General features: G+C 39.3%; 1 protein-coding gene across 6 annotated transcripts in view; it reads right to left on the bottom strand.

Annotated features, from left to right (window-relative positions):
* The window catches only part of SYNE2 (spectrin repeat containing nuclear envelope protein 2), a 378,817-nt gene that overhangs the window by 115,977 nt on the left and 237,770 nt on the right, over positions 1 to 25,070 (bottom strand). For all 6 annotated transcript variants that reach the window (XM_035260694.3, XM_035260695.3, XM_035260693.3 and 3 more), the window contains 9 exons: positions 24,811 to 24,948; positions 18,386 to 18,571; positions 15,814 to 15,936; positions 14,457 to 14,639; positions 12,034 to 12,165; positions 7,494 to 7,691; positions 6,812 to 6,886; positions 4,203 to 4,313; positions 2,845 to 2,961 (listed from right to left, as the gene is read on the bottom strand). In XM_035260694.3, coding sequence (XP_035116585.3) covers positions 2,845 to 2,961; positions 4,203 to 4,313; positions 6,812 to 6,886; positions 7,494 to 7,691; positions 12,034 to 12,165; positions 14,457 to 14,639; positions 15,814 to 15,936; positions 18,386 to 18,571; positions 24,811 to 24,948 — 1,263 coding nt within the window. The remainder of the gene's footprint in view (positions 1 to 2,844; positions 2,962 to 4,202; positions 4,314 to 6,811; positions 6,887 to 7,493; positions 7,692 to 12,033; positions 12,166 to 14,456; positions 14,640 to 15,813; positions 15,937 to 18,385; positions 18,572 to 24,810; positions 24,949 to 25,070) is intronic.

Here is a 25,070-nt window from a genome sequence, read left to right as displayed (position 1 = left end):
TTCCCTAATAAAAACAGCTTGAGTCAACTAATGAACTTCAGTGGGGTAATCTGGAAACGTTTTTCCTTTTCCTCAGACAGAATCCCTAAAATGACTTTCCCCTTCTGCATACTCAAACATGATTGAGTTAAGGACTAGATGCTCATAGTATAAAGAAAGCGTGCTGTGTTCTTTTTATATTAAAATAACTGGGTTGTTTATCAATTTAATAGAAAATTTTCTTCCAGGTACCAAATAAAAGTATTCCAGTAATTATATAATAGATATATTCAAGCAGGCAGCAAAAGATAATTTGATACAAACAAGTATTTACCTCCCACTGTATTATCTATCCTTCCCTAGAATATAGAAAGAAAAATATTGACACTTCTAGAGAAATTCCTTTAGGAATAAGGATTTGTGTTTTGCTCTATAAACTTTTTGGTCTCAATAAATATTTTATTAATTATGATAAAATACAATGTTTTCTATATGATTTTGTTAACATATTAGCATCTAATACAATGTAATTCTGGCCAAGTGACAAACTTCGAATAGGAGGTGCTCGCAAATGTATACCCTAACTCAAGGCAAATGCATATTTCCCAACGTTTATGGAGTTTTGTTTAGACATAGAACTTTCGGTGTCAAAGGGTGAACAAAACTGGTAGCTGGTAACGAACACGTGCCGGGTGTGAGAATGCTGTTCCTTTTCATGTGCACTGATGAGTATTACAAAAGCTGGTCTGGCACAAGTGTCTCTGGGTTGTATTTTTTACCTTTCACCACCTATTTTCTTCACATACATTTGCTATTTTCTGCCAAAATGCCATTTCTTCCTTGCCTTCATTAATCTATTATTACAATTTTCTTCAAGAATCACCTTCTCAAAGAAACTTTCCTTTGCGTTGTGCTTTTTCTGAACTTCACATATAATCAAGTCTATGCTTGGATTTACCTGTTTTAATTTTCCTTTTTTTTTTTTTAAATAAAGACGGGGTTTCACCACGTTGGTCAGGCTGATCTTGAACTCCCGACCTCAGGTGATCCACCCGCCTTGGCCTCCAAAGTGCTTGGATTACAGAAATGAGGCACCACACTCAGCCTTAATTTTCTTTTTTAATCCTTCTTTTTTTTTCTTGAGACAGAGTCTCGCTCTGTCACCTAGACTGGAGTGCAGTGGCATGATCTCGTCTCACTGCAACCTCCATCTCCCTGGTTCAAGTGATTCTCCTGTCTCAGCCTCCCAAGGAACTAGGATTAGGAGCACATGCCACCATACCCGGCTAACTTTGTATTTTCAGTAGAGGCAGGGTTTGGCCATGTTGGCCAGGCTGGGTCTCAAACTCCTGGCCTCAAGTGATCCACTCGCCTCAACCTCCCAAAGTGCTGTGATTACAGGCATGAGCCATAGTGCCCAGCTATCTTTCTTTCTTTCTTTTTTTTTTTAAAGCAGCAGCTGTGTGATTTTACTTCCAGACATCTATTTCTAGTCATCTGATTAATTCCCTTCTAGTTTTCAGATATTGCTACAGATAAAGACTTTGGGATCCCCTTTCCTTTTTTGGCCACTTGAGAAAACAATCTATTAATATTAACTAACTGTTATAATAACAGATTTACCACCCACCTTCATTATTTATATTAAAAATTTATTTGAGCACCTATTATATACCACACACACTTTTTTTTGAGATGGGGTCTTGAGAACAACTGAGGTACAAGATTCCAAATTAGAAAGGCAGGTTAGAATAATCAGGGTTTGATTCCTTATTCCCCCATTCACTAACTACATATATATATATAGATATATGTATACTTTTTTTTTTGAGACAGAGTCTCACTCTGTCATGAGGCTGGAGTGCAGTGGTGCGATCTCGACTCACTGTAACCTCAACCTCCAACTACCTGCTTCAAGTGATTCTCCTGCCTCAGCCTCCCAAGTAACTGGGATTACAGGCACGTGCCACCCCGACCAGCTAATTTTTACATTTTTAGTAGGGATGGGGTTTCACCATGTTAGCCAGATGGTTTCAATCTCCTGACCTCGTGATCTGCCCGCCTTAGCCTCCCAAAGTGTTGGGATTACAGGTGTGAGCCACCAAACCTGGACTTTTTTTTTTTTTAAGACAAAGTCTTGCTTAATTGCCCAGGCAGGCTGGAGTACAGTGGTATAATCTTGGCTCACTGCAACCTCCACCTCTCAGGTTCAACTGATTCTCATGCCTCAGCCTCTGGATTAGTTGAGATTACAAGCATGTACCACCATGCCTGGCTAATTTTGTATCTTTAGCAGAGACAGGGTTTCATCATGTTGGCCAGGCTGGTCTCGAACTCCTGACCTCAGGTGATCTGCCCACCTTGGCCTCCTAAAGTGCTGGGATTATAGGCATGAGCCACCATACCTGGCCCAGTAGCTATATTTTTGCTCCCTGAATTTTGATTTCTTCATTTGTAAACATATAGTAGGTATGAACCTACTTTATACAGTCTGAGGGTTAAACAGGTAACTATGAATGCCTCTTATGTAACAGGCCATTAATATTAACCCTTCTCCACTTCCTTTGCCCCCTGTAAGTTCTATCTACAGATTAAAGTAGTCATCAATGGAAAGACTATTTCATGTTGACAAACGGTAAATGAGTGAACAGCGTCTAATTCTGTATGCCATGCTTACTTTCTTTATAAATATCTGACGACAAGTCTTCCATTTCCACAGCCTGACAGCACATTATTTTCATATGTTAAAGTTCACAGGAAACACTTGGCTTGACATTCACGGTATTGCAGGACGCAGAACACTGGTCACCTCTAGGTGCTAGTCCAGCTATCAGAGCAGTTTGCTTACTACTACCAGGGACTTACCTCTTCTATTTGCTTGGTTCTTAGGGAACATTCTGAGCCTTGCTCAGTGTTTGGTGAGTCTGGTGCGAGGATTTGTGCCATGGAATTATCACAGGTGCTTATTTTCCCATATGCTTCCTGTAAAGAAAAGAATCAGAGCTCCAGAAAAGGTCTTGCTGTGGTGCCACATGAGTTCTTCTTTCTGTGCCTGCTTTTTACAAATTACTTGCTTGCAGAGAAGTCAGGTACAATTAGAAAAAAGTTTGTTCATTAAGAAGAAAATCAGCTTCCTCAGGATTGTATTTATTTGAAAGACTTACATTCTTCAAACTTTTCTTCTTAATGAACACATAAAGAATCTAGAGAAGTAGGTACTTAAGTAGATTCTTTCAGAAGTATGCTTTGTCTCATTGAATAATTTTTTTAAAGTATATTCTTTTTTTCTTTGAGACAGAGTCTTGCTCTGTTGCCAGGCACCAGGTTGGAGTGCAGTGGCACGATCTTGGCTCACTGCAACTTCCACCTCCTGGATTCAAGCAATTCTCATGCGTCAGCCTCCCGAGTAGCTGGGACTACTGGCACACTCCACCATGCCCAGCTAATTTTTGTATTTTTAGTAGAGACGGGGTGTCACCATGTTGTCCAGGATGGTCTCAATCTCTTGACCTCGTTATCTGCCCGCCTCGGTCCCCCAAAGTGCTGGGGTTACAGGCATGAGCCATTGTGCCCAGCCTAAAAGTATATTCTTATGAAAATTTAAATTATATGGCCAGGCTGAGGCAGAAGAATTGCTTGAACCAGGGACGGGGAGGTTGCAGTGAGCTGAGATTGTGCCACTGCACTCCAGGCTGGGCAACAAGAGCAAAACTCTGTCGCGAGTCTCAAAAAAAAAAAAAAAAATCAGCCCAGGCAGGTTCCCTCTCTAAGCATTCCTTCAAACAAGATAGTTCTTTACCATCCTTATTTTTATTCCTTGTCTGAGCTACAGATGGGCATTTTAAAGGTTTAGGCAGTGCTGACTGAAAACCAAACGAAAGCGGGAAGAGAGGAAGCAAAGTTAACATAGAAAGTTGGGCAACATGGTGAAATCCCACCTCTATTAAAAATACAAAAATGAGCTGGGCGTGGTATCATATGCCTACAATCCCAGCTACTTAGGAGGCTGAAGCAGGAGAATTGCTTAGACCCAGGAGGCGAAGGTTGCAGTGAGCCAAGATCGTGACACTGCATTCCAGCCTGCATTCCTTGCAACAGAGCAAGACTCCACCTCGGGGCCGGGGGCAGGCGAGGAGTGTGGAAAGAGAAAGTGGTGCAAAAAGAGATCCCTGCTCCCCACCCTCCTCATAACTCCCAAATGTGGTTGAGAGGCCCAGCATTACCTGAACAATCGTTCCAGAGGATGAGGAAGCTCTGTCTTCCTCCACGTCCTTGTCATGCTTCCAGAATGAAGACCAAGACTGAGGAGGTAGCTCTGCCTTCTCATCTCCATTCTGTCAGAGTAATCGATTGGTTAGCAAAGGGAACAAGCTTCCCTTACTGTCATAACCGACACCCTATTCACTCACCTCTTTTATACCAGGCCCAACTTACCAGGCAGTGTAACCATAGCCCTTTATTGCAGCCCTCCCCCATTTTTTAATCTGTATTTTTTGCTAACTATATCATGTTTCCAAATATGACTGCTCTTCCTAAAGCCTAGAAAATATTTTGAAAAGCAGGGGCTCGGCTCATGTCATACAAAGGAAATCTTTAAAACAGTGCTTTTAGGAATTTAATATGTTTTGTTAAATGTAACTTTAAATGCTATCTTTGAGGTCAGGCACCACGACTCACACCATAATCCCGGCACTCTGGGAGGCTGAAGTGGGAGGATCACTTGGGGCCAGGAGTTGGAGGCTGCAGTGAGTACCAATGCACTCTAGCCTGGGCAACAGAATGAGATCCTGTCGCTAAATAAATAAATGTTTTAAAATACATAAAAGTTAAAAAAAATGAAAATGCTATCTTTAGAATAACAACCTCATAGGTATAAGAAAAAATAATCAACATCACTAATCATGGGGGAAATGCAAATTAAAACCACAGTGAGATACTATTTTACACCTGGTAGGATGGCTTATATCAAAAAGACAAAAAATAAAAAGTGGTCATGAGGACATGAATAAAATGGAACCCCCAAATACTGTTGGTGGGAATATAAATTGGTATAGTATTGAGGTTCCTCAAAAATTAAAAATAGAACCAGCAATCCCACGACTGAATATACATCCAAAGGAAAAAAAATCAGTATGTCAAAGACATGTCTGCATGCCCGTGTTCACTGCAGCACTGTTCACAACAAACTAAGGTACGGAATTAACCTAAGTGCCTATCAACAAATGAATGGCTAAAGAAAATGTGGTGTACAGAGGCATAGTGAAATACTATTTGGCCTTAGAAAATTAAGGAAATTCTGTCATTTGCAACAACATGGGTAAATTTAGAGTGTCTTCTGTTAAGTGAAATGAGCCAGGCCTACGGAAGAACACATACATCATCTCCTTTATACGTGAAATGTAAGTAAGTCAAACTCATAGAAGCAGAGAATAAAGTAACGGTTACCAGCGACCAGAGATTACACAATCGTTTGTCAAAGGGCACTTTAAGAAAAGGCACAGGAGGAATAAGTTCAAGGGATCTTTTGTATATGACGGTGATTATAGTTAATACATATTTGAAAATTACAAAGAGAATAGAGTTTAAGTGTTCTCATTACAAAAAAAAAAGATATGTGAGGTAATGTGTATGTTAATTAGCTCTATTTAGCCATTCTACAATGCATATATACATATACTGTATCAAAACATCACAGATATCATAAATATATGCTTTTTTTTTGAGACAGTTTTGCTCTTGTCACTCAGGCTGAAATGCAATGGTGTGATCTCTGCTCACTGCAACCTCCACCTCCCAGGTTCAAGAGATTCTCCTGCCTCAGCCTCCCAAGTAGCTGGGATTACAGGCACCTGCCACCACCCCTGGCTAATATTTTGACCATATAAAATTTTTACTTGTCAATTAAAACAAAACTAACATCTTGATGAACAGGTATTGTTTTCTTGCTGTCAAAGACAAATAATACTATAACCATGAGCTCAGAACCAAAATACACGTCTCAAATTAACATTGTACTGAAGTCACTTTTTTTGGCCCCTGGTCCCTTCGTGATTCTCATAGTTCTCTCTGCCATGAAGGGTTATAATCAGATTGCAAAGTTGTCTGCTGGTCCCAGAGCACAGTAAACCTGTACTCTTCCTTGTCACAGTTCCACCATGTCCTAGCGACACACTGTAGGACAGGAGGTCTGTTCTGTGTGACAGTAGAGCTATTTAACCATCTATAAAATGAGCCTAAAAAGTGTCTGGTGGTTACATGTGAGTCACAAAAACTGTAAGTTGCTTCAATTTTCTTCCTTTTGGCATAAAACCCATTGCAACTTTCATTTTTCAAGTATGATATGGAAACAGATGTCAGAAAAGACAACTGAAAATGTCTCATTCAACCAGTTATAATAAGTAGTACGAATTCTTAGTACTAGTTGCTAACACAACTCCTCATGTCCTCAGGAATACTGTTTTAGACCAAAAGAGTAATTGAAATGTGGAAAAACACAGTTCTAAAAATGAGACCAGGAGTGCCAAACAAACAGCATGCTCTCAAAACTTCAGAGAAAGTCCTCAGAAATCAGGATACTACAGAGAACTTCTTCATCTTCTCCCGTATGCCAACAAGAGTGTCTGAATTACATTCATCTCACTCTTACACAGTGAAGTAGGTTTCGATATACTTAAACATTAATAACGTAAGAGAACTGCTTCAGTCATACTCTTAAAATATCAACATAAATTTTAAAAATTCTTAGGTTTCCATTCACTTTAAGATCTTTTCATTGACCTTCTTTTAGAGGTTCGTTTCTAACAAACTTTAACAAGAAAATCATTTCCCTTACTTTGCTCTTCACAGAACTTTCTTCCGCCTCTTCCTCGACTGCTGCCAGGTAAGACATGGAGTCTCTTCTGTTCAACTGAAAGGCACAGCACAAGAACACCTGCAGTCTGGCTGCTTGCCAACATCACCAAGATCCTGGTCTGGCTGCATTTTTATGTAGCTAATTTTTTACTCACTTTATCCAAGATGCCCACCCCACAAGTAGCCTCTGCCTCCTGTACAGTTCGCTCCTCCAGCCAGATATCCCGAGTCAGTCAAACCTTCGGTCTTGTCATTTTCATGCCCCCACCCCATAGCCCCCCAGTAAACAATTAAAGAATGTGAGTCATTGATGTGGATGCAGAGAGGACTTAGAGAGGCACTGGGCCCTTCTTGGGTCTGCAAACGGCTGACTTTTCTGTAGGAACATACTTCAAAGGGAGGCTTGATCTATGTGCCTGTGAAATTTTATAAGCATGTCCTAAAGTAACTCAGGCATAAGAATTCTGGGTGGAGCCCAGAACAGGCACACCTTGAGGATTTATATTCACTAGTAAACAACCTCAGGTTGAATATTTCCACTTTTCAAAATTCCTTTACTACAGGACATAGACGTAGATGCCACAGGTTGTTCAGATGGAAAACACTACCCATTAATGCTCCTGTGGAGTCTGGGGCCAGCACTAACCTAAATTCATACCCACCTTCCACTCAGAAGCATCCCTCTCCGCCGCTCTGCCCTCTTCTGATGCTACAGCTGGCAGCACATCTCTTTCTACTTTTTCTTGTTCTTGCTTCAAATGCTGGTGAAGGTTTAGTACGGTGGACTTCAAGTCTACCAACAGATCTTCTTTTTTCTGGTTCAAACTCAGAATCTGTTTTTCCATACCTTCGATTTCTCCCTGTGTAGAAAGAGTGTTTGCAGAGGTTTGAGAAGTCTGAGGCCTTTGCGGGCCCATAGCAGCCTGCTTCCTTTGGTACAAGGGCTAAAGATTTTTCTCTGCTATTTGGTTTACAAAGCCAGAAGCTAGTCTCTGGCACAGCAAAGCTCCTTTCCATCCTGGCTGCATTTCCAAAGGTCCGTTGTAGGGTTTATAAGCTATAGGATCCCTCAGTCTTGCCAGACACCTTGTGAATCCGAATCTCTGGGGGTTGAGCCAAAGTATGGAAACTGGTAACGAGCTCCAGAGATGACTACGGGTGTGCAGCCAGGGTTGGGAGCTACTGGCCTAGTGGCTGGCTATATGACTGAGAGAACCAGAATCTACGGCCCAGGGCCCAGGAGTCTGTACACTAACCAACACAGCATAAGTGGCTTATGCATACTTCCCACTGTGTCCCAAAGCGTATTTAAAATGCATGTCCCAGCCAGGCGCGGTGGCTCACATCTGTAATCCCAGCACTTTGGGAGGCTGAGATGGGTGGATCACCTGAGGTCAGGAGTTAGAGACTAGTCTAACTAACATGGAGAAACCTCATCTCTACTAAAAATACAAAATTAGCAGGGCGTGATGGCGGGCGCCTGTAATCCCAGCTACTCAAGAGACTGAGGCACGAGAATCGCTTGAACTTGGGAGGGAAGACAGAGGTTGTGGTAAGCTGAGATCGCGCCATTGCACTCCAGCTTGGGTAACAAAAGTGAAATTCCATCTCCAAAAAAATCACGTCCCCAGGAGACATGTTCCCATATCTCTCCAGGACATCCTTAGGCAGACTAACATTTGGGAACCACCAAGAGAAAATGAAAATATAAATCTCATTCTTTTGTTGTCATCTTTGAAAGTCTTCTTTGGTTTTACTAAATTCATTTACTTCTTTTGTTGTTGTTACCGCAACACAAGCCAGCATACTTTTTTTTTTTTAGCAGAGTCTATCCTGCTCAATCACTTACTTTTTCTACAATGAAATCTTACTACTAAATAGGAATAAATAAACAAATAAAGGCACCGTGTAGTGTATCTTATTATGAGAATGGTGGACAGATGACCCCAAGCTTCATAATGTTACTTTTAACATTTTTATTTATTGATATGTGCAAATAAAATTTCTTATACATGGCAGATACGCAAATGCCCACTGTCTATCTGAGATGACTATAGAATTATAGATTCTTAGATGTGGAAGAAATAGCAGGTGTCAAATACACTAACATCCCCCTCTCTAGCACCTCTGAGAGATGTCATTCAACTTGCCTGAGCTCCTGAAGTGAGTGCTGCATCAGAAGCAGCCTGCTCTTTTTTAGAAAACCTCATGTGTTTGAAATTTGTTCCCAATATATTCCTTAAACCCCTATTGTTTCCTCCTCCTTTCTTCCATCTGTCCATCATTCCCCTAATAAGATATACTAATAGTACCTTTATTTGTTTATTCCTATTTAGCAGGAAGATTTTACTGTAGAATAAGTAATTGAGCAGTGGCTCATCCATCCACCCATCCTACAGATATCCACAGAAGCATTAATTTTCTTACAGAAGAAAGAAACGTGATCTGTCTCTACCTGCAAGGGAGAGTTCCAAAGGCCAGGGAAAGAGGGTGATTGTCCAAAGCTGCAGCTAGCACCCAGCAGAACACAGGCCTGGGCTTTCTCGTGGCTCTACTGCACACTTTCCTAGGCCAACACCCCTGTTCTGTCTGAAGTCAACCTTTCTGTTTTGAGAAATAACAGTTGTTTGACTTCAATCTGAGTTGGCTGCATTATATGTTCCATTTTCAATAAACACCAAACTTTAGAAGTACACTGCCTTCCAACAAGAGCAATACTACAGCGCTAGAATAACAGAAACAGAGTAGAGCCATGGTCCTACATGGAGCAGCTGTTCTCAAAGCAGCATCTGCAGACCCCTGGCCACAGTGCACGAGGTCCAGATAAGTTTCGTAGTACTAACATGCTATTTGCCTTTTACACTGTGCTGACATTTGCACTGATGGCATGAAAGCAATGGTGGGTATAACTACTGGCACCTTATATCAGTCAAGGCAGGAACACCAAGTATGTTCGTTGTTACTGGGCTCTTGACTTTAACGTTTTTTATAAATTACCCAATCACGGGTATTCTGCTATGGCAGCACAAGTAAACTAAGACACATATCTTTATCAAGGACATTCTTAAGGAAAAATTCCATCTTCCTGGTGGGAGGCTTGTTGAGTTATCACGTGGCACAAGGCAGAAGGGCAAAAATGGGTGAACTCCCTCCCTCAAGCCCTTTACTGAGGGCACCTAATCCCATTCATGAGGGAGGTGCCCTCATGACTCAATCACCTCCCAAGGGCCACACCTCCCGATACTGCTGCGTTGGTGATTAAGTTTCAACATGAATAAAAATGTTGGAGGGGAGCAACATTTTTGGGGGGGACAAAAACATTCAAACCACAGCAGCATGTATTTTTAGTATTCTTTGTGGAAAAAATAGCAAGTATGCATATGGCACTTCTACTGCATACCAAGGGCCAATGGATGAGAAAAATCACATCGGCCATTGTTTGAGCTGTAAGCTAAACTCTCCTTTTTATTCATAGAACACTATTTTTACTTGAAAAATGCCAGCTGATGATAAACTATATTGATTTCCTTAGATACTAAAAGATTTTTCTGAAGAGACAGGTGTTAATATCAGCAACTATGATTTAAAGAAATACTGACTTGAAATGTGTCAACATTTGGAAGATCTGCATAACTCAGTAAAGCAGTATTTTCCAAATGATCTAGCGTGATGTTATAAAAGCATTCATCGTTAGAGGATCCATTCAAAGTAAAAAGTAGACCAATGGATTTTAATGTAAGAACATGTAAAGGTCACTGACATGGCTTCAGATTCCATTTTACAATTAATATGTAATTCGCACTTGTTGGGTTTTAGTATAGTTTCAAAGAAAAATGTCCACAATTATTCAAAAGGACTATTAAAATATTCCTCCCTCTTCCAAGTGCATGTCTTTGAGAGGCTAGATTTGTCTTCACATACTTAAAACAAAACTACATTCCTAAACAGATCAAATGCAGAAACATAAGAATCTGTCTGTCTATTAGGTGGGTGCACTGACCTAATATTAAGCCAGATATTAAAGATATTACAAATACATAAAACAGTGTCAGTCTTCTCATTACTATTTGTTTTAGAAAATACAACTACTTCAATAAAAATGTTATTTCTACTTCAGCCTGGGTAACATAGTGAGACCTCTTCTCTAAAAAAATAAGAATAATAAAATAGTTATTCCTATTAACATGTTGTGGGTTTATTATTGTTACTTAAAAACTAAACAAATATTTTTACATTTCTGAGTCTTAACTTCTGTATCAAGGAATATAATTCATAGAAAAAAAAGCTCTTTAGGGTCCTCGAATTTTTATCATAAGGGGAAATCGAATGTTTTTACAAATTGAGTCTTTAATACTGAGTGGGAATTATTGATCTACCATTGAACAGCTGTGTCACTTTGCACTCCCCTGTACTTCCCTGTAGATGTCAAATCACTTGCCCTAGGTCTCACAGCCAGCAAGTGGTGTAATCTTCCTTTGAGTACCATATTAATTGCCTGCCTGCATCAACTCGATGGCAGGAAAAAAAGCAGCTTTCTATTATCCCTAGCATACAATCAGGTTTTTTTTTTCACTATAGAAATGCTACTTCAAAAGCAATGACTGAAAAAAAACTAGTAATAGACGGTTAACCTGCAAACCATTGTAGCTGAATCTATAGGACACTGTGAATTCTGACATATGGCAATACTACTTAGAATATGGAATTCTTCATTACAATAGTATTTGGGGTCTTTAACTGCCAAAGCCCAGCCTGCTCACACTGCCTGAGACTATCCCAGAAAGTCAGGTTGTCCACATATCCTGTGTGTTACATCAGCTTCCTTGGTACCAGAGCAAATTCAGATCAAAAGGCATCAAGCTAAGGCTATGGGCACTTAAAAAGCCCTCCATTAAAGAAGGAGATGTGGCAACCCTGGCCCAATTTCTGGGGTTAGGGCTGCCCAGGCTATATACACAGATACAGCTTCTCGTGATTAAACATCAAGGGCTATAATTTTATCATTTTTTAGTAATGATCATTATAAAATCACCTATTTTATGAAATAGGAATAAAAAGTAAACACACACAGAAACTGTTACAGAGAAATAGGAACTTACACTATACACTAGAAAGGCTTCTAGACACCAAAGGCTTAGTAAGTATTAAATAAATGAACTGATGGACACATGAAACATACCTTTAGAAATGAAAGAAACATACCTGTAGCTGTGGCAGCTTGGCAGCTTGGTCTGGTGACATATGTTCAAAGGAGAACTGAGCTGAATGATTATTTAAGATCCGTTTCAAATTTTCTATTTCTTCATCATATTCATTGGTCTGTTTTATGACTACCTATAAAATAACCCCAGCAAAAAAAAAAATCGTCATAATCTAAGTAGGTTAATGAACTATTTTCATTGTCCGTCCCCATAGAAGTTTTAATCACTTAGACCAAATATGCACCCGTTGAGATTTCAATAGGATATGGTCACCTAAACAGAGAGAAGAATGTTTACCAAGCTGACACCTGATCTTCTTGCTCTCCTAGATGCCAGGGCACACTGGGCAGTGCTTAAAGTACAAGCTTCACTGGACACACCTTTACTCTTAAGTATTTCCAGTCCAGTAAGTTTATTCTGTAAAGCATTTTATGGCATGTTAACATAAAGTTGCTAACTTTTGAAAAATTACTGATGAGTCACAGACACCATTTTAATACATATTCCATGGTGGGCTTTCCACATAGAAAGGTGACATAACTGATTCAGATTGAACAGAGCATGTGAGTGATAATGGGTTTTCCCAGTCCACACTCATCTTCACTTGGTACCCGTTGCGATCAGTGATGTTTATTTTATGAGTAAGAGGTTGAGGGTTCAAGAACAGCCTGAATTTGCAGAATAAAGCAAAACTAACCAGAACAATACTTGGCATCTAGTGTTGGGGGAACAGCAAAGCTCAGACCTATCTGTGGACTAAATAGTATGATTAAGTATGATGAAAAATAAAGAAACGAACTTCAAAAGAATAACGAGATACTTCTTTGGTATGCTACATAATGAAGCAAAATGCCTTTTAAAACTACAAAGCTTCTAGCTAACACGGAATTCTTCCTTGTATTTTCTTTAATATTTAACCTTAATTTTAGCTGTAGGCTGGAAATGAGTAACTATGTGCACTGTGCACATCTGCTCCCCAGCCCTCAATAATGAACTACAGCCCCCTACTCCCCACAAAAGCAATCTGTCTTATTTTCTACGAGGTCATTTACAGTATCTAAAGTAGAAATCAACGGAAATGTACCACATTCTAATGATTGTCATCACCCCTGTCTTACTTAGCTTTGAAATATATGAGGGGACATCTGATTGCCACCAGCATAATGAGATGGAAAGTTTGGGCAGCACAGTTTGATACCAAACTTGGCACAAAATAGAACTTCCTCTTCTACTTCACCCCTTTCATGTTGTGAAGAAGCTATCTGAAAGCATAGTTAGGACTATTGCTTTCTTCTTCTGACCAGGAGACCAATAAAGCACGAAAGGATGAAAATAATAGATCACATTTTATATTTTTTTCTTCTCTTTATATTACAGATAGTACAGTGAGTGCTAGATCTTTTTTCTCTCTGCGGATGTTACAGAATGCTATCAGTTGACTAGTAGCCAGAGCAGAGTTAAGATGCAAACCAGAGAGTACAGTATCCTCAAACCTTAGGAGAACAGAACAAAAACGTGCATGAAACTTAACAGGGAATAAGATATAGTCATTTTTCTTTTTACAAGCAAAAGGTGGTTTCATTTTTCTCATAAAAAGTAAGCCCTGCAGTGACCCATCTAATCAGGAAAGGCAGCATGCAGGCGGTGGATGGAGAGACTAAAAGTCTGTGCAGTTTAAGGCCCTTTCTGCAACTTTCTGTTCCTGTGGGAGTGATTGTTGATCTAGGAATACAAACTAAAGATGATTTCTAACTAATGACGATTCCTGATGGATACTAGTGATCCAACAAAACCCAACCACCACCACCACCACCACCAAACCCCTCTGGGGAGAAGATAAAAAATATCACCTCTCAATATGCAAAATGACACCAGGAGCTTAGAAACTCAAATTCTTGCTCCATGTATACAGAAATTAACCTCTACACATGTTAACTTTGTGGTCTTTTAGCAGGTCACTTAACCCTGATGCCAACTTCCTTATCTGTAGGAACAAAGAAGATAAACTGCCTACTCAACCTACATCGCATGTTTGGTAATAAAACGAGACGATCAATAGGAGAGTGACTGAGAAAACAGAGATTACTATGGTGATGATTACTTTCTAGATCTGTTGGCCTCAGAGGCTGCCAATGCCTTGTTCATGTTTGACTCTCTTCCCACAGCATTTTGTCCATGAAGGTCTTTAATAAACTGTGGAATGAAATTAAATAGACCATCACTATGCTTTCATGTCTTCAACCAGAACAAGGGTAAGAACTGAGAAAAATAACCTTAGCTCCATTTCAGCATGAAGATATGCTTTTACATCATATGCCACCTCCTATAACAATTAATAGGATAACAATTTCAATTAGAAATGAAAACAAAACCACTGGTGAACATTTTCATCTACTAGGTTGGCTGTCATTAGAAACTGCTCACCTTTAATAACTCATTCTGTTCTTGAGTCACATTTTCCAAGAGTTTTATATTGTGTAAAAGCTGATTTGTCCGTTGAAACACAGGCAGAGGTTTCATTCCTGTCTGGGGTAACCTCAGTCCCACCTGGTAAGACACTATCTCAGCAATGGTTTTCTTCATGGGACATATATTTTCAAGTATGACCTTAATTATGTAAGAGATGCATGTTACAAAAGTGAAAAGACAATGGTCACTGTTAAATTTATTCAAAATTAAAATACTGTATAATTTAGTTTTTATATTTTCCATTTTTAAAACAATTTCTTAGCTCAGATTGAAAAGAACTATAATGTCACTCATGATCTGGGAGTTGAGGGTCTCAGGAAAGAATACCTGGGGCAAGAGTAACCTATCAGTACTCAATTATGCATTTGGACAACTTTTTTTCCCTTCTCTCCCTCCACTTTCTGTGTAGAGCTGGCATTTTGCTGTGTATATTGTCACTAGGCAGTGAGTAATGTAAGGGCAGGTACTGCCTCTCACTTTCGTAGCAACTACACCTAGCGCAGGCTTCCCATGTAGTAGGTCTTAAAAAATGCTTACTGACTTCAACATAACTGACCTGCATTAGTCCCAGGACACATGCAGGGACTATGTACACTCCCAGGAGTATAATTATATTTTGCTTTAATAACATCTGAGCCATAGAAATCTAGATTTATGTAACCAATACATTAGAAGAGATTATTCACTTTACTAAGTCATATTTCATATAATATCATTTCATTTATCCTCACAACCCCCCTGAGAGCTAAGTATCCTAACCTCCATTTCACAGGTGAGGAAGTTGGGTTCACAGAAGTTAGAAGATCCAGGTAAGCTTAGTCTGAAAGAGGCAAAGCTGGGAATAGAATCCAGGCCTCCCTGAGCCTAAGCCATATGCTCTCAATCACTAGGCTGAGTGGGGGATCAACCTTTGCTGTTTAGTTATGTCCCAGCTCCTCTGTCAGGGGCTCTATTACATTATAATTGGCCAATGTCATCACCTCAGTACCAGTGCACAGATATGAAAGAGAATCCAAAAAACATTAACTACTCAAGGTGATGCAGCCAGTGAGCAGTCTAGCTGGGGTTGGAACCCAGTTCAGCCCGACTTAGGTACTCAAGCCCTTGAGTTTGACTTAAATGAAAAAATAACTTATAGGAAGATTATCTTTACATAGGTGGTACTACAACTATGATTAAAATAGATAGTCATTCCCATCAATTTCCTAAACTCCTCTACTAAGACTAAATGCTTTTGTATCACATCATATCGTTTTTAAAAAGACATAATAAGTATTATAAGAAAATACTTTAAATAATGATCTATGCTTACCTCCCCATGTTTAAGATGTTCTTCAGGAGAAAAATCAAGCATTTCTTTTGATAATAGGATAGTTTTGATTTTTGAAACTCTTTTTTCCATTGATTTTACTTCAGATTCAATAGCAACCACATCCTAGAATTTCAGAAGCAAGAACAAACTGATACAATATATATTGTATATTAATCATCTATAAAACAGTTTATTGGAATTAATGCTATTCTCTTATTTAGCCAAATAATGTTTGCCATCTATACCTCTTAAAAACTAACCAAGCACTACAGATAAATAATGTTCACCATTTTTAATAAAAATGTTAATCCATAAATAGCACATCATACTACAAAGCATTGCTTATATACCTTCTAGACTAACGATCATTGTATGGCCAACTTTAAATTACTCATACTATGAGATCAAAGGTCATACATATTAAAATCAATTTTTTTAAAACAAACTCTTTAGATTTATCTTTGGGTTACATTTAAAGATGGGAAAATAGGTGGGTATGACATTTTAAAAACTCCCACCACCTGAAGTAAAATGATAAAGTTACCCTAGGGAAACGGACACACAGGAACTAGAAAAGGGTCAGGACTTTTTCACTAACTCCCTAATAAATTGTTGCCAAACCTATTCAGATTAATGTAAACAATGGATCATTTTTCCACTGGTTATTCTCTCATCAACATCAACCTGCAGGACCTGGTCAAGAAAGTTCAAGTGAAATGCTGCAAAAATAAGCAAAACCTATGCTGCAAAATCTACCACTGAAGTCCACACAACTGTAAGAGAGCCTATAGGCCTTTAGAGCTCAATGCAGACAGACTGTACCCATAAGAAGGTATGGTAGATAATGAAGGAGACTTTAAAACGACATAAAAATAGACAGGATATCAAATTATAGCAGTCTGGAGCCATTCAATACAGGGACCAACAAACTTTTTTTTTCTTCTGAAAAGGAAGTTTAGCTCTTTTTGCCCAGTGTGGGGTGCAATGGCGTGATCTCGACTCACTGCAAGCTCCACCTCCCGGGTTCAAGTGATTCTCCTGTCTCAGCTTCCCCAGTAGCTGGGATTACAGGCACCTGCCACTAAACCCAGCTAATTTTGTATTTTTAATAGAGACGGTTTCACTATGTTGGCCAGGCTGGTCTCAAACTCCTGAACTCAGGTGATCTGCCCACCTCAGCCTCCCAAAGTGCTGGGATTACAGGCAAGAGCCACCATGTCTAGCCAGGAACCAACAAAACTTTATTTTTAAAAAAATTTTTTAAGTATTTTATTATTTTTATTCTACATTATATACAGGTCATAAAAGGCCACAGCAGTTTTCAACATATAAACCAACAAAACTTTATAAGCAAATGAAGCAGTATGTACAATAGCTGTTTATGGTGATATCTCCAAATTATGAGGAAAAGTTAAATGGGCATTATTCTGTGCACCTACTGTTTAAGAAAGTATATAGAATTATACAATGTATTTTAGGGTAATTTTCATAAAAAATTATAGAAGCATTGAAAATTTTTTAAGCTTCAATAACCAAGAAAACTACTTTAACAATTATTATTCCCTGAAGGTCCATGAGTGTGGTATAGGGAATGTAACTGAGAAACAAAGGTAAATAACGAAGAACTAACTGAAATTGCCTCTACTATGTGACTCTATCCTTAAACAAATGCATCAGATATTTCAAGCAAAAGTAAAAATCCAGAGGCTGACATGCAACAGTCCTTCAATAAATATTTGTTATTAGTAAATAAAGACTTGGGATTACCTCTTTTAAACTTGTTTTTAATTCCTTTTTGTGGAGAATGGGGTCTTACCATAGTGCCCAGACAGGCCTCAAACTCCTGTGCTCAAGCTATCCTCCTGCCTCTGTCTCCCTAAGTGCTGGGATTACAGGCGTGAGCCACTGCGCCTGGCCAGGATTCTCTTTCAACTTCCTCTTTCCTATCCAGCATTTAAAAATCAATCATATTTCTCTTTGACAAAGAGAAAACACAGAGCTTATTTTTATCAAGATTCTCTACTCTTTAAACAGACCACTTCCAGATTGAAAATGCGGAGATGTTTTTTGTTATAGCTACATTACAGGTTGCAAAGTAAAGTAACATATAATTCAACAAATAACATAAACGGAATTTCACCAGATCAGTGTGTCTTCACAATGATTAGTTGTATAGTACTTGGTCAGTATAAATCTAATTTCTTTCTTTTTTTTTTTTTTTTAAGACAGAATCTTGCTCTGTTACCCAGGCTGGAGTGCAAGTGGCACAACCTTGGCTCAATGAAACCTCTGCCTCCCGGGTTCAAGTGATTCTCCTATCTCAGTCTTCCAAGCAGCTGGGTTTATATGCGTGTACCGCAATGCCCAGCTAATTTTTATATTTTCAGTAGAGACAGGGTTTCACCATGTTGACCATGCTGGTCTTGAACTCCTGACCTCAAGTGATCAGCCTGCCTTGGCCTTCCAAAGTGCTGGGATGATAGGCATGAGCCACTGTGCCCAGCATCTAATTTAATTCTGAATGAAATAGAAATTAAGAAAAATAAATCGCATCTTTAAGGTGCCAACTTACATCGGCCATTTGCTGAATCTGTGGAAGGTTTTCCATTATTTTTTGTTGTAAAGCTGTTACTTGATTACTTAACTCTTGTATGGATTGTGTTAATTCATCTGTTTTAACAATTATTGACAGGTCTTCTAGATCCATTAAGATTGAATGTAAAAGATTGTGCTTCTGTTCTGAATCTTCCAAAGCCATCTATATAAACACAAAATGAGAGAAAGAGAGGGACATCAAGATCCTGATATAAGTTGATTAAAATTTAAATCAGAGAAAATTTAAAGTTGTCTCAACATTTTAAACTTCTAGTCATTTCTAGTTTGATAATGAAAACCAAATACTCTCTAATGTCAATGATAATGAAAGACTTTAGAGTATCCACCTGTATACTCTACTATAATAAGAAATACATATATTTTGCCTTCGTCCACTTCTAAACCCCTTGGAATCCTTTAACAACAGGGGTTAGAGAAGTATCTTTTGTTATTTATAATAAGCTGCTTTTATACATGTAATAATTTTCAAATTTAAGATGTCAAAATAGCTCAGCCACCTAATGAAAATGCTCAGCTTGCTAATGTACTCTTCAGGTAATTCCATAAAAAATTACTGATAGGCAAAGAACATTCACTTATGCAATGGAAATTTTAGTCATAAGTCACTAAAACTAAGTGTGTTATTCATAATTTTATATTAACCTCATTCAAAATCCTTATAGGAGAAAACTTTTAGGAAAACAAAACTTAAAACCAATACTTTTTACCAATATCACTGACAACAACATCAAAAACCACAAACTACTTAGGAATAAATTTAACAACATACATGCAAGAACTGTATACTGAAAATTGCAAAACATTGCTGAGAGAAATTAAACACCAAGAGAAATAAAGAGATATATCATGTTCCTGGATTGAATAGGCAATATGGTTGAGTCGTTAATTCTCTTTCAAATTAATGTACAAATTTAATGCAATCCCACTGAAAATTCAAACAGAACTTTATTTAGAAATTGACAAGCTGATTCTAGGATTTATATGGAAATGCAAAGGCCTTGATTTAGCCAAAACAAATCCGAAAAAGAAGAACAAAGTCGTAGAATTGATGCTACCCGATTTCAGGACTTACTGTAAAGCTATGGTAATGAAGACTGTCATATTTGTGAAAATATAGACATAAATCAATTGAACAGAAGTGAGAGCCCAGAAATAGAAGCACATGTATGAGGTCAACTGATTCCCAATAAGGTCAGAGTAATTTAATGGTGATTCTGATCAATAAATGACACAGAAACAATTAAATACCCTTATGGAAAAAAAAGAACTTTGATCCTCAAATCATACCTTAGGCAACAATTAATGTGAAATGAATCACAGAGCTAAGAGTAAGAGTTAAAACTATCAAGTTTTTGGAAGAAACATAGGAGGAAATCTTTGTAACCCTGCATTAGGTAAAGATTTCTTAGAATGCAGAACAAAAGAATAATTCATAAAAGAAAACAGTGATAAAGTGGACCTCATCTAATTGATAACATTTGCTTGCTGAAAGGCAGTGTTAAAAGAATGTAAAAACAAGCCACAGGCTGGAAGAAAATATTTGTAAATGACATATATGACAGAAGAATTGTTTTCAGAATACTTTACAAATAACTTACAACTCAACGAGAAGACAAACAATGGAATTTTTGAAATGGGTAAAAAAAATTGAATAAATACTTCGCAAAGGAAGTATACAAATGACCAATAAAGACATAAATACTAAAGGCCAGGGCGGTGGCTCCTGCCTCTAATCCCAGCACTTTGGGAGGCTGTGACGGGCAGATCAAAAGGTCAGGAGTTTCAAGACCAGCCTGGCCAACACAGTGAAACCCCGTCTCTCCTAAAAATATAAAAATTAGCTGGATATGGTGGTGTGTGCCTGTAATCTCAGCTACTCCAGAGGCTAAGGCAGGAGAATCACTTGAACCGGGAGGTGGAGGTTGCAGTGAGCCAAAATTGTGCTACTGCACTCTAGCAGCCTGGGCAACAGAGCGAGACTCTGCCTCAAATAAAAAAAAAAAAAGACATAAATAAATGCTCAAAATTATTACTTATTAGAGAAGTGCCATTTAAACCAAAATGACATACCACTTTAAGTCACTACAATGGCTAAAATTTAAAAGACAGACAATATTAAGTGCTGTTGAAAATATGGAACAATTAGAACTCATGTTGCTGGTAGGAATGAAAAATGACACAACTATTTTGGAAAAGTATTTCTCAGTTTATTTTTATTTTTATTTATTTATTTTTTGAGACTGAGTTTCGCTCGTTACCTAGGCTGGAGTGCAATGGCACGATCTTGGCTCACTGTGACCTCCGCCTCCTGGGTTCAGGCAATTCTCCTGCCTCAGCCTCCTGAGTAGCTGGGATTACAGGCACGCGCCACCATGCCCAACTAATTTTTTGTATTTTTAGTAGATACGGGGTTTCACCACATTGACCAGGATGATCTCGATCTCTTGACCTCGTGATCCACCCACCTCGGCCTCCCAAAGTGCTGGGATTACAGGCATGAGCCACTGCGCCCGGCTCTCAGCTTATTATTTATTAAAACACATCATAAAAGTCAGAGGTATTTATTCATTGAAATAAAATGAAAACACATGTCTACACAAAGATTTACATATAAATATTCACAGCAGCTTTGCTCGTAACAGCCTATGGTAGCAGCCTCTGAGGTAGCCTGGAATGATCCCCTGCCTGGTATTCATACCCTTATATCAGCTTCCTTAAATGCAGGCTGGAATTCCTGATTTAATTCTAATAAAATGTGGCAGAAGTGATGAGATGTTACTTCAAAGATTAGATTACAAAAATTGGGGCCCAGACTGGGTAACAAAGAGAGACCTTAGCTACAAAAATTTAAGAATTAGCCAGGTATGGTCGCATGCGCCTGTCTGTAGTCCCAGTTACGTGGGAGGCTAAGGTGGGAGGATCATTTGAACTCAGCAAGTGGAGGCTGCAGCGAGCCAACATTTTGCCACTGCACTCCAGCCTGGGTGACAGAGCAAGACCCTGTCTCTAAAAAAACAAAAAAATGTGGCTTCTGTCTTGAAAGCTCTCTCTTACTCTCTTATAGACAGTTTATGCTGAGAGAAGCCAGCTGCCATGGTGTGAGGCAGACTCTTGGAAGAGCCCATGTGTCTGTGAGTAGAAGGAGATCTTCTGAGGCCTATCAACAGTCATGGGAATGAGCTTGGAAGCGGATCCCCCACCTCTCCCACACCCAAGTTCAGCCTTCAGATGAGCCTGCTGCCTTTGCCGACACCTTGATCACATTCTCATGAGAGAGCTTGAGCCAGAGATACTTAGCTAAGCCATGCCTGTGGATTCCTGACCCACAGAAACTGTGGTAATAGAAATTTGCTGTTTCAAGCTGCTAACTTTTGGAGTAATTTGTTACACAGCAATGGCTAATATATAGCTAAAAACTGGAAGCAACCCAAATACTGATTAACTGGTAGATAAACAAACTACTTATTTCCCCAACTGGAATACTACTTGGCAATCAAAGAATTAACTATGCATTGATAAGCGTAACAACCTGGGTGAATCTCAAAAGCATTATGCTAAGTGAAAAAAGTGAGACACGAAAGACTACATACTGTTTAATTCCCTCTATATGACGTTCTAGAAAAGGCAAAACTATAGTAACAGAAAACAGTGAGTGATTACTTAGGGTTGGAGGTGGGTAAAAGGGTGCAGTGGCTCACACCTGTAATCCTGACACTTTGGGAGGCCGAAGTGGGAGATCAGAAGTTCGAGACCATCCTGACCAACATGGTGAAATCTTGTCTCTACTAAAAATACAAAATAAGGTGGGCATGGTGGTGTGAGCCTGTAATCCCAGCTACTGGGAAGGCTGAGGCAGGAGAATCACTTGAACCCAGGAGGCAGAAGCTGCAGTGAGCCTATATCGTGCTATTCTGCTCCAGCATGGGCAAAAAAGCAAAACTCTGTCTCCAAAAAAAAAAAAAAAAAAAAAAAAGTTAGTATTCTATTTTTATAATTACAACAATTTATGTTCCAGTGATTCTTACAACAGTAGTATTTGTGAAATTATCTTCAGGTTACAAATCCAGGTAGAAGGGTATAGTGCAATTAAAACAAACATTTAAAGCTTGGTTTAGAGTTCTGACACTCCTTTAAAAGTCAATTTAAACAGTAACACCAGAATATGCTAGAAAATGGAAAAGAGGGCCGGGTGCGGTGGCTCAAGCCTGTAATCCCAGCACTTTGGGAGGCCAAGGTAGATAGATCACGAGGTCAGGAGATCGAGACAATTTTGGTCCTCATGGTGAAACCCCGTCTCTACTAAAAATACAAAAAAAAAAAAAAAAAAAAATTAGCTGGGCATGGTGGCGCGTGCCTGTAATCCCAGCTACTCAGGAGGCTGAGGCAGGAGAATTGCCTGAACCCAGGAGGTGGAGGTTGTGGTGAGCCAAGATTGCGCCATTGCACTCCAGCCTGGGTAACAAGAGCGAAACTCCGTCTCAAAAAAAAAAAAAAAAAGAAAGAAAATGTTAAAGGGTATCCTAAAAGTAGAATTATTGGACAAACCAGGATTTCACACAGGACTAGTTATTTAGGACTTACTTCCCAGGGAGAGATTAGGACACATCAAGACACATAGAAATAAACCCGTACCTTCCCTTGTTCCTACTTCCTTTACTCAGTTCTAGCTCATAAAGAAAGTCTAGCAATTCAGAAAGTCCTGAAGAGTTTGAGAGATGCTTTTATATTTTTGCATTTGTCTCAGTAGAAGGTAGCAAAATCCCACCTGCTTTTACCCGAGCTCACTTTTGTATAGTTTGATTTTTTAACTCATAAACGTGGAGGGGGAAGAAAAAAGCATCATTCCTCTCTTTTGTCTTGGTAAAGTCCTCAACAATAGTGAATTAGAGAGGTGATAGAAAGTTTAAAAATGACAAACTTCGAGGATATGGAAAGTTAATCCACGTGGGGGAAGGCAAAAGAAAACACAAGCAAGGAGAAGAAAAGAAAAACAATGGATAGAAATGCAGCATCTTTACAAGTGTTACCGAAAGAAAAAAATATGCCAACAATTCTCAAATGTCAGGGAAGTCTGAGGTCAGCAGCTCACTTAGGAACACACTGTGCCATTCTAAAGATAGAAAAAGGAGCTGAATCACCTTGCAAGTCTGATTCTGTAAAAACAGTCACCAAATTTCTCTAAGGGATTCCTTCTCATGGAGAGAAGGGAAACATACAGCACAATGAAACTTCCCTCAATACTCAGCATCCGGAAGATGTTTTGCAGCCAAGGCCTCAAGTAGAAAACACTTTGATTTGTTTTGTCTTTGTAAGCCAGCATGGAGACATGGGGCATGTGTGGAGTGCCAGGAAGGACAGGAAATTTGCAATCACGGTGTGTCAGAAGTGGAAGGAACCATGGATTCCTTTTCTATCGCTGTGTAACTAATCCCCACAAACTTCATGGCTTAAAGCAAAACAAAGTTATCTCGTATTGTCCAGGAGTAAGGAGTCCTGGCATAGCTGTGGTGAGTCCTTTGCACGGGGAGCCACAGGCTGCAGTCCCGGTGCCATCTGGAGCTCGGGGTTCTCTTTCAAGATCATTCGGGTTGTTGGCAGAATTCAGCCATAGGACAGGGGTCCCTGTTTCCTTGCTCGCTCTCAGTGACTCTCAGCTTCTAGAAACAGCCTTGGGGTCCTAGCCCCATGGCCCTCTCACAATATAGTTGCTTACTTTTTCAAGGAGAATCTCACTACACTCTGCTACAGGTTGAGTAGCCCTTATCTGAAATGCTTGAGACAAGAAGAGTTTCGGATTTTAAACTTTTTCAGATTTTGGAATATAAGCATTATACTGACCGGTGGAGCGTTCCAAATCTGAAAATCCAAAAACCCATATTAGAGTCTTATAATCATGTTAATCAAGTATTTATGGGAGTGACTACTCTATTACCTTAGTCATACAATATAACCTAATCAATGAAGTGACTATCCCATCATATGCACATTCCTGCCCACATTCAAGAGAAGGGAATTATTCTTTCAGGTGATATACATGAGAGGACAGGAATATTGGGGACGCATCTTAGAATTCTACCAACCAAAAACCATTAGCACTATCCTGGGCACATTCTTATTTCATGGGGGGAATCTGAGGCCCACAGAAGATATGCTAAATCATCCAAAAAGTCCCAAAGCAGTTATCAGGACAGAAAGAGCTGGATCCTGCTCTCCAAAATCCCTGTCTAGTGCTTGCTACTCCCTCAAGCTTCCTTCTGCCACTGGCATGGTTAGGGGTAAGGCTGTATTTCAGGAAAGGAAGACAAAAGCAACAGGGCGATCAGCTAAGCCACAAATCCTTATGTAGCTGCTACGAGTGGCAGAAAACCTGAGAACACTTACCTGCAGAGTGCTAGCATGGTGACTCAGTGTCTTTGAAGAGTCATAGTCAGCAGGATTGGCCAGCAAACGACTGGTATTTTCTATCCAAGCCTCAGTGCTCTTCAGAAGGTCACTATATTCCTCCATCTTAACTGTGGCCTGGGAAAGAGATGCAGGGCCAAACTTAGTTGGATGCCTTTTACTGGAGCTGAGTGACTCCTCGATGAAGAGTCAGTTGCTGCTAGTCAGGGGTGTATCAGACCTTGCAGATGTCTGCTCCC

This window comes from Callithrix jacchus, chromosome 8, assembly GCF_049354715.1.
Source record: "Callithrix jacchus isolate 240 chromosome 8, calJac240_pri, whole genome shotgun sequence".
In the NCBI taxonomy this organism is placed as follows: domain Eukaryota; kingdom Metazoa; phylum Chordata; class Mammalia; order Primates; family Cebidae; genus Callithrix; species Callithrix jacchus.
Note: the sequence above shows the minus strand (reverse complement) of the source record. Positions and strands in the feature narration are given on the sequence as shown.